Source organism: Asparagus officinalis, chromosome 3 (assembly GCF_001876935.1).
Source record: "Asparagus officinalis chromosome 3, Aspof.V1, whole genome shotgun sequence".
Classification (NCBI taxonomy): domain Eukaryota; kingdom Viridiplantae; phylum Streptophyta; class Magnoliopsida; order Asparagales; family Asparagaceae; genus Asparagus; species Asparagus officinalis.
The window spans coordinates 33757501-33768452 of record NC_033796.1 but is presented as its reverse complement, the minus strand read 5'-3'; the positions used below and the strand labels follow the sequence as shown (position 1 = coordinate 33768452).

Sequence of the window (10952 nt, the reverse complement as noted above, 5' to 3'; positions counted from 1 at the left end):
CCTGGGCAAAAAAACATTCCCGAGACAGTGTTTGCTCGGCGGTCGAGACAGCAAAGACTGTCTCGGGTTCCGAGACAGTAAACACTGTCTCGGGTTCCGAGACAGTAAATACTATCTCGAAAATCCTCAACTTCCAGATAGTTTTCTTGTAACTGCCTTCCCATGTTTTATAACTCTGTTATCTTGGTAGTTATCAACGTGATTCTCGCCCATGACGTTTCCCACGTTCCTTGGCAGTTAATGGACGTGTGTGACGGTTAAAACAGTTCTGAAACTGTCTCGTGTGCGAGACAGAGAACACTGTCTCGCGTGCGAGACAGTAAACACTGTCTCGCGTGAGACACTGTCTCGCGTGCAAGACAGTAAACACTGTCTCGCGTGTGAGATAGTAAAAACTGTCTCGCATGCGAGACAGTAAACACTGTCTCATATGGAAAGACAGTAAAGACTTGTCTCGCGGGCGAGACAGTAAAGACTGTCTCGCGTGCGAGACAGTCTATACTTATGTCTTTTTTCTCCTTTTGAGTTGCGCTTTCAGCATTTTTTGACGCCTACATGTTTCTTGAAGTATCTCCCAACTTTTTATGGATACTTGCATATATTAAAATGTACATCATCTTCTAAAAACAATACAGAAGAAAGCATGCATATATCATTTCTCTTAGAATTTTCCAATCATCTATCCATCAATACAGAAGAAAGCATGCATATATCATTTCTCTTAGAATTTTCCAATCATCTATCCATGATATTTTGCTTGTCATACAACGAAAATCTGCAAGTTTAATAGAAAAAAGAGACAAATTTACCAGGGGATGGTAGAGACATATCTTGATCATTAAACATCGCTTTTGCACCATTTAAAGTTGTCCAGAACGGTATTCGTAGGTGCAAGGTTGAAGCTTGAATAGAAGACTACATGAATAAGATCAAATTAATATACTGTTTCCTATGCTTTAAGAAAAAAGGATATTGCTTCCTCCATTTTATAAAACATTGGGCACTAAAATAAAGAAAAAAAAGACCTTGGGTTTTAGAGTATAACAAGCATTAGTTGACATGTGACTTCGGAAAAGATCAAATTAAAATTTAGGAGAAATATCAATATTATAAGCAGCATATGATGATAAAATGAGGGGAAAGTATATAACTTAATCACTCCTTCACAGGCGATGAAGAAAATATCTCCTTTAAAAGAATTGACAATGTGACATGAAGAGTGGGTTCCCATGAATTAATAGGTTTTATTTTCTGCGTTATCATAATGCTTCCAGACTTCCAATCAAACGCACTTGGTATGAACTGTATGATGTAAAGACCTGGGATACTTTCCGTCTCCTCAAAATAGATGGAATCTCCTAATTTGGAGAATGATTCAATACCTACAAACAATCAAAAAATCAAATAAGATACAGAACAATTTTTTGATTTTGGGGAGTCTAGAATATATTTATAACCTAGATATCTTTGCCTATTTCATCAATTGTTATTCAAAATTTGTTAATGTGATTAGCATTTTTTTTTATGATTTGTGGATATTTAGCCATCAAGAAAACATCTAATGAACACTTTCCATACAAGTTAGAAGGTTTCACGTCTTAGGACCAATATCACGCAGTCACAAGTAAGTTACATATGAGCAATATATTAGTCTAACTTTGAGGAAAATTTTAAGGGTTGAAGGTTTTCATACTTTTTACCAAGGAATTGTCCCATGCGAGCTTTCCACCGGCCACATTTGTGAAGTGTCACCCCTTTGTACCTAAGCTCTCATGAGCAAATCCATTGATTTGGAGACGAAGTATATGCACAAACTCTTCCTTTGTCAGGTTTTTCATCTGAAAGAAAGAAAAACCAGGAGAAAAACCAAATTAAAACTAAATCATTCATTTACAAATAGATCGGTAGATAATAAAGTATCCGATCATCCAGACATGTTTAAGATTTTCCTCATAATCACTAATATTGAAGTTGATATCAGCATCAACCCCACGAAACTTAATCGCAGCTCGATCATAAGCCCTGAAAGCAAAAATCCATCTAAATTAGAAAAGGATTTATTTAAAACATGGTTGAAATTAACAAAAAGTAGATAAATTGAAACAAAATTCCAACCTGGCAACAGCATGAGCATTGTCAAATCCTCCTAAAAAATTTTAGCCAACCACAGATCGAAACATAGTATTAATAAATTAAAAAAATCAAACATAAAAAGAAAAAAAAATACTTACCCAAATAAACCTGCTTCACACAGTCCCTTTTACACATGTAAAACTCCAAGAATCAATCTTTTCCAAAAAAATCAAAGAAAAACTAACCATATTTTTATAACCATTTACATTACAACTTGTAGTTAGGACAATTTTACATAAAGACCTAACTGATACGAGTCGCCGTGCGAGAACTCTTGATCGCGGAATTATCAAGAGTGGGTAAAGAAGAAAACGACTGAAGAACACAAGAGTTATAATTAGGACGAAGGAAAATACCTTCTCTAGACTATGAGAATCAATTGGATTTACAAAATCTCTCTCTCACAATCTCTCTAGATCAAAGAACAACCTCACTGATCTCTTTTCTGATTACAATCTGAGTTCTAAACCCTAGAAAAGTCGTGTTTCTATTTATACTAAACAGAAATCCTAACTGGAGTAGGAAACAGACCCAGGCCCGGAACCGCTACGCGGTCGACCGCAGTGCCCAAGGCGGTCGACCGGTCAGAATGACGAAAAACTGGAAAATCGATTACAGTGTTTCCGGTCGACCGCAACGCCATCATCGGTCGACCGCTCTCAGTCCTGAGACATAGTCTAGGCCTGTGCACTAAGCGATCGACCGCCGTGACCAAGCCGCAGCTGAGGGAACTCGCGAGCCCCTCCTTCTCTGTTGAACCACTTGGCCTTGCTAGGGACCTGACCTTGACGTCCAATGAGAAACGACTCCTTCGTCCCCCGCCTCGTCGTGGTCGTCTTCCGTTCCAAAATGCAATCTTCTTTCAGTGGCTCCTCTCTATCAAACCACAAGTCTTCAACATGCGGTAAGATCATCTTGTCATCACCTTCATCATCCAATAATGGAGGCTCAAACAACTTCAAGTACTCGGCATTGATCACCGAATACATGCCTAAGTAAGGTGGTAAATCTAAACGAAAAGCGTTGTCACCAATCTGATCGATAATCCGAAACGGACCATAACGAATAGGCTTCAACTTCTTGCCTTCTCCTTTTAGTCTCTCCTTACTCAATTTCAGCCACACCATATCGCCCACGCCAAAGTTACAAGGAACCCGATGTTGATCATGCTTCGCCTTGTACTTAGCTTGCGATTTCTTCAATTGAGCTTCAACCGTGGCATGAATATTTGCAATCTTCTCGAGAAATCGCTGAGCTCGTTGTCTTTCACTCCCCTCCTTGCCATCCCCCGTGGCTTCACTTGAAAACACAAGATCGAACGGGCTCGGCGGTAAAAATCCATAACAAGTCTCAAACGGTGACTTTCCGGAAGATCCATGAATTGCCCGATTAAAAGCAAACTGTAAATATGGTAGACTCTCATCCCAAGTCTTTGGATGCCTGGAATTATACCCTCGCAACATATGCACCATAGTCCGGTTGACTACCTCTGTTTCTCCGTCTGTTTGTGGATGAAAGGCCGTGCTCTTCTTCAATTTAGTGTCCATCAAACTCCACAAAGAATCCCAAAAATGCCCGAGAAAACGGCTATCCCGATCTGAAATAATCGAGCTCGGCAACCCAAAGTGCTTCCACACATGCTCAAAGAACAATTGTGCTGCACCCGCTCCCATCACGGTCTTCTTATAAGGAATCAATATCACCATCTTGCTGAAGAAGTCCACCACAACGTACAAATAGTCATGCCCGCGCTTCGTAGTCGGCAACCCCCCTAGAAAATCCATAGAAATGCTCTCCCACGGCCTAGAAGGAACCTGTAATGGTAGGTACAATCCCCTCTTTCTGTTAGAAGGCTTCGAAATACAGCATAACTTACACCCTCCAACATACTTGGTCACATCATCAAGCATCCGTGGCCAAAACACATGTCGCCGTAGATTGAAAAGCGTTTTCTGAATGCCAAAATGCCCTTGCACACGCGAGGTATGCGCTTCCCGAATCCACTGCAACCTATCACCATCTTCCGGAATGCATAGTGATGTCCCACGATACAACAAGCCATCTTCTCCAAGTGCATACTCCCCCCTTCGACCAGCCTTCGCCTGCTCAAACACACTACCGAAGTCCCTACTAGATGCATACAGCTGTACATACTCCAAAGGAACCAAGGGCTGAATACGCGTCGCCACCAATAAAGACCTTATCGGCGGACGAGATAACATATCGGCCAACTTGTTCGTCGCCCCCTTCTTGTACCTAATAATGATGTTGAAAGCCATCAAATACGACATCCACTTCATGTGCCGTGCCTGCTGTAGCTTCGTCTGGGCATGTAAGAACTCCAACGGCTTGTGATCCGAATGCACGACCACCTCCTTCCCTAACAAGTACACCCTCCAATGCTTAATTGCTTGATATAGTGCATAGAACTCCTTGTCGTAGGTTGGGTAGTTCGCAATAGCACCCGAAAACTTCTCAGAATGGTATTCCACTGGTTTCCCATCCTGAATCAACACCGCGCCCATCGCATAATTAGACGCATCGGTCTCTACCTCGCCGAAAACTTCTCAGAATGGTATTCTACCGGTTTCCCATCCTGAGTCAACACCGCGCCCATCGCATAATTAGACGCGTCGGTCTCTACCTCGAAAGTCCGCTGCAAATTCGGCAACGCCAACACTGGTGCCTCCGAGATCTTCTTTTTTAGCAACTGAAAAGCCTCCTCATGCGTCTTTCCCCACTCAAACTGAACTTTAGCCTTTGTGAGGCCATGTAACGGTGCCGCATAAGTCGAAAAATGTCGAATGAACTTGCGCAAATACTGGCAAGCCCCCATGAAGCTCCTCACCTCAGTCACTGTCTTCGGCGTCGGCCACTTTGTGATCACCTCCACCTTGCCTGGATCTATCCTCCGCTGGCCCTTCCCTACGATGAAGCCGAGATACACCAACTCGTCCTTCCCGAACTCGCACTTTTTCCCGTTGAGCTTCAGCTGTCCATCGTGCAACACTTCAAATACCTTCTCAACATGAACGAGATGCTCCTCCCAAGTCCTGCTGTACACCAAGATATCATCAAGGTAAACTATCACAAAATCCTCTATAAAGGGTCGCAACAAATCATTCATAAGCCTCATAAAGGTAGCCGGAGCATTGCACAATCCAAACGGCATCACCAACCACTCGAACAGGCCTTGCTTGGTCTTGAACGCAGTCTTCCAAGTGTCTTCCTCCCGAATCCTCACCTGATGGTAACCAGACTTCAAATCCAGCTTCGTGAAAACCTCGCTCCCTCTAACTGGTCCATAAGATCATCGATCCGTGGTAGTGGGTAACGATTCTTGATGGTTATCTTGTTGAGCTCCCGGTAATCCACGCACATGCGCCAGCCTCCATCCTTTTTGGGCACCAACAACACTGGTGACCCGCAAGGTGAACAACTCGGCATAATCACTCCCGCCTCCAAGAGCTCCTGAACCTGCTTCTTGATCTCCTCGGACTCCAGTACTGATGTGCGGTATAGGCCTATGTTAGGTAAGGAACTCTCCCCGGTCAACATAATCTCATGCTCTACACCTCGACGTGGTGGTAGTCCCGTGATCTCCGAAAACAAGTCCGTATACTTGACCTTCAACCTGTCAAGATCTCCCTCCTGGTGCTTGCTCAAGGTGGACAAGCATATCCTACTCAGCTGCTCTTCATACGGCCGAATGAACAATAAAATGAACTTCCTGCCTGCGTTCACCAACCTCTTAGCCTGAGTCACTGTCACCAAGCTCGTCTCCTGTGGGAGAGATGCTGAACGAAAAATGAATTGTTCGCCATCCTTGTTGAACGTGTACTTTTGGGCTCGCCGATCATATACTGCGTATCTATCCCACAAATAAGGATTGCCCAAAATAACTTGGCAAACATCCAACGGAACCACGTCGCATGTGACCTCGTCAATATACGACTCGTGGAGTGCAAATCTGAATGAACACTGGTTCACCACACTCAATCCCGCCTCCTTCTGAATCCACCCTAATGGATAGGGCTTCGGATGCTTCACCGTCTTCAATCCCAGCTTCTGTACTAATGCCTCAGATATCAGATTTTTCTGACTCCCTGGATCTACAATAGCATCCACTAAGCTGGTCTTGACCTGCAATTTCAGAACAAAGAGCTGCTCCCTCGGGTCGTCATCTTCTTTGGTGGCCTGCTTCCCCGCCATAAGGTTGAGACTGCTATTGGGTTCGGTCATCCCGGGAACCTCCTTCGGACCCTGTGCTATCACGTACGCCTTCTTCTCCTCCTTCTTCTTCAATCCTTTTGGCTTCAGATGAGGATACTTATCCCAGCAACGATCAGCCACATGCCCTGTCTGCTTGCAGTGATTGCATGTCAATCCTGCTTTCCCCGAGTCAACCTTCTTCTTCTCATCCTTAGACTGAGAGCCACCCGTCTTGCTCCCCGATGGTTTGGAATCCCCCTTTGTCTCGTTGCCCTTCTTTTGCCGGCCCTCAATGGCAATGGTCTTCACGCTCGCCTTTGCGATTGTCTCCACTGAAAACAGCTTCATCTCCTTCCGGATGTAATCATTCAGACCCGCCATGTACTTCATGAAGATGGGGTACTCAGATGTTGCGATGTTTAGGACCATCGCCTGTTGCTGGAACTCCGTCGTGTACTCTTGAACGGTCTGATTAAATTTTTGGCGCAAGCCATACCACTTGTACCAACGCTCCTCAAGGAACCCCACTGGATAAAACTGTTTCCGAAGTAGCTCCTTGAACTTGTTCCACGACGCCGCTTTCTTCTCCTGTTTGCAATAGGATTTCCACCACGTCAACGCGTGCCCTGAAAGCTTCAATGTCGCGAACACTATTTTCTCCTTGGACGAATATCCATAGAGAGTAAAGTACATCTCCATGCGTTCGATCCAATCATCAAGCTTCTCCACATTGATACTCCCATCATAAACAGGAATCTCAACCTTGAAGTCAATCTTCAGATTCTGGTAATGATTCTTACCCCCTTGATGGCCAGCAGTCTTGACAATCTCAGTCTCCCCCTCTGAATCAGCTTTCTCGCTCTCCTCATCGGATTCGTAGAGTCCTTTCTTACCCTTCGAAGAAGATTCCTCCTTTTTGTCTCCTCCGTTGATGAGGCCCACGAGTTGGGTAAGAGTCGTCCCAATCGTCTCAATCTGCTTCTCCATGGCATCAAGTCTTATTGAATTATCTGCTTCAGACATCTTCTCCTTCCTTAATTTCTGGACCCCCTCCGAGGAATTAAGGATCTCGCCAAGCTTCTTGTACTGTGAGCGAGTAAGAACCATACACAGTTCCCCCCTTCACAGGATCTAGTGCTCTGATACCAACTTAATACGAGTCGCCGTGCGAGAACTCTTGATCGCGGAATTATCAAGAGTGGGTAAAGAAGAAAACGACTGAAGAACACAAGAGTTATAATTAGGGCGAAGGAAAATACCTTCTCTAGACTATGAGAATCAATTGGATTTACAAAATCTCTCTCTCACAATCTCTCTAGATCAAAGAACAACCTCCCTGATCTCCTTTCTGATTACAATCTGAGTTCTCAACCCTAGAAAAGTCGTGTTTCTATTTATACTAAACAGAAATCCCAACTGGAGCAGGAAACAGACCCAAGCCCGGAACCGCTACGCGGTCGACCGCAGTGCCCAAGGCGGTCGACCGGTCAGAACGACGAATAACTGGAAAATCGATTACAGTGTTTCCGGTCGACCGCAGCGCCATCATCGGTCGACCGCTCTCAGTCCCGAGACATAGTCTGGGCCTGTGCACTAAGCGGTCGACCGCTGTGACCAAGCCGGTCGACCGGCCAGAGTCCAGCTGCAGATCCTGTAGTTTTGTCGAATCCTTTGACTTCGTCGCCTCCAATGGCCTCGTCCACGACTCCTCTACTCTATTCTCAAGATACCATGAGAATCATCTATCCTCAAGCTCCCATGAGGATCGCTAAGCTCCCGAAGAGAAGATACACCCGTATCACTAACTAAAAGTAACATTGTTTGCATTGTACTATTTAGGAAGCATTATATTTGAATCAAAGCAATAAAGGTTATTTTGGCTTTAACTTTTGTAGAATTAGTAATTAGAAACAGAAAAGAGAGATGATTTTCCCCTCCTGTTTACCTTTATTTATAAAAGAATACTAATCCAAGTCCAAAGTATATAAGGAATCGGAATCCTAATTACATAATGAGGAATTAAATTACTTTTGATTTTGTTTTGAGTTTTATTTGTTGTTTCATTTTGAGATAAGACGTTGTGAACATTCCTATGAGAGCTGTATGGAGGTCATGACAATGCGAACAGAGCTTACAATGCGATCCAACATTCTACAAATAAACAGAACATGACAATTTTCATAAGTCCTCTCATAACAATCTTCATATGCAGACCTGTATATGAAGAACTGATGTCCTCAAGTATTTCCAACTTGCAACGATTCAACAAAGTACTTAAGAAGACTAATACATTCATGCACTTTACAAAAAAATAATTTGCACTCAAATCTTGTTAACAAGCTCCCACCGTAAATAAGATACCGTAAATAAGATAACGATGATATAAATTTCAAAATCAAAATCAAATTTAGAAAAGAATGAAATGTTACCTTCTTCGATGATTTCCCTTCTTGATCCGAACAAATGCCCAAAATCTGAGAACTGAGGAGATGATGGCAGAATTTCAAAATCAAAATCAAATTTAGAAAGTGATGAAACGTTACCTTCTTCGATGATTTTCCTTCTTGATCCGAACAATTGCTCAAAATCTGAGAGCTGAGGAGATGATGGCAGAGGAGGTACGGTGATGATGAGGGCAATAATACTCATCGGTGGCAATTAATGATTTAAGAAAGTGGTAGGGCGTTGTCGGAGCTGAAGCGTAACCCATGGTGGCTGCTAAAGCGAAGTCGTAACCGACGAAGAGGAGGATGAAAGGAAGGAAGGATTAGGGCTCCCAATTTCTTAACTCTGTTTAACGATAAAAATGGATAAGGTTGTTATATTTACAATAGTTGAAGGGTATTTTGGGATAGAGAAAGTTTTTCAAGAACTCTCTCTTTTAAAGGGTAGATGATATATACACGCACACACACACAAAAGTAGAGGATGATGATGTTTGTCCTCAGAACCAATGTGGGACTAAACCCACTATTAACACAATATTATCAATATGGAGAAATCGGAAAATAAGTTGGGTTGAAAATTAATTAACCTAAATCTAAATTGTTGGACTTTTTGTTTAGATTTATTTGTCTTTCTCGCAGTTCGATACTTGAAAGAATACTCAAGTATGAATCATAATAGTCTTCTCTTTTATTTCTGAACATACCTCAACAATAGACGAAAAATCATAGGTATTTCACTAACTTGATCTAATCGGTCGAGTACAAAGTAACAGTGTGACTATCAATATTAAGAGGATAAAAAGGAAAAACCTTTCAAATGAGAGGAGAGGAGAGAAGGGGGATGGAGAATGAGGGAGTGACAGTGACGGGAAAGGGAGAGGCAGAGAAGTCCATTTCCCCTAATGATCAATATTCCTATTGATTCACCTATTCAATTGTCGTGAAAAAGAAAGTCTATACGGTGAAATCTGTCGCATCAGGCGCAAACTGAATTTGATCTTCTTCACTATCAAAAAAAAAAAAATACTGAGATAATTATTTTTATTATAATTGTTAATTTGTCTATTGAATTATTATGATTCATTTTAAATCTAGGACTAATCATACCCTCTATAAATAGTACGCATTCCTAATTTACAATCAAAGATAGTTCACAACTACTAACTAAATAAATCAATAGCTATAATAAAAAACTGTGGTACTTTATGCAGAGGATAAAAAACCGATACATACGTACTGTAGTCTTAGATTGGAAAAAAAAGGGGCCACTGAAGGTCAGACGAGTTTTAACCAAATGTTGAACCAAAATAGCTTAAAATCGATCGGCTATGTCTAATAACCCTTGCAAAACTAGGACAGAATAAACCAAATTAACTTTAAAACAATGGAAAACTAGGCCAATAATAGCTTGCTTTTTCCCAAACAAAGTTTTTGCCATCCTAACCTCGTTCTAAAAGTTTGTCCAACACAATACGAAATTGTCAGGACGTGCTTTACGCGCTCTCTCTCTCTCTCTCTCTCTCTCTCTCTCTCTCTTTCTCTTTGCAACGTGAGACCCAACAAATTAAACTATGAATCAAATATAATATTTTGTTATGTTTTTTCGGTATACCTCAAGAAATCCACAAAAACTCAATAAGTACTCCGTTGCCTAAAAGTCTAGACCTACAATTAAAGAACATCAATATGATTACCAACATTAGTAGGTACAGATGAAAAATTATATGTGCAAGACCGTCATAGGCATGCCAAGTTCAGAGGAAAAATGAAGTACTATGATTCTATGAAGGGCATTCTATAGAGAAAAATATTTAGGCTAAATGGCACAGCTTACCCGTCTTATTGTTCATCTAGTACCTTTTTACTTATACATCCCCACTTGTATTTAGTAGCAAGAAAATACCCTAAAGTTTTTTAAATTTGTATTTATATACCCTCACTTAATTTTGATAGCAATTATATACCCTAAATTTATTAAAACTTGATCTTATACACCTTAAAGTTTTTAAATCTGATACTTAAATACCCTAATTAAATTTTTTAAAACTTACACTTAAATACTCTCAAGTTTGCATAACAGGAGGTATTCATGTGTATGTTTTAAAAACTTTAGAATATTTATATACAGGTTTTAAAAACTTCAGAATATTTAAGTGCGGC

At 41.5% G+C, this 10952-nt stretch overlaps 1 protein-coding gene across 1 annotated transcript; it reads right to left on the bottom strand.

Annotated features, from left to right (window-relative positions):
- Positions 990-9088, bottom strand: LOC109832197 (floral homeotic protein APETALA 2-like). The gene is given in 7 exon segments (XM_020399630.1): positions 990-1382; positions 1694-1766; positions 1769-1838; positions 1935-2022; positions 2116-2146; positions 8775-8819; positions 8889-9088. Coding segments are annotated over 7 exon segments (420 nt in total). The 5' UTR covers positions 8995-9088; the 3' UTR covers positions 990-1375.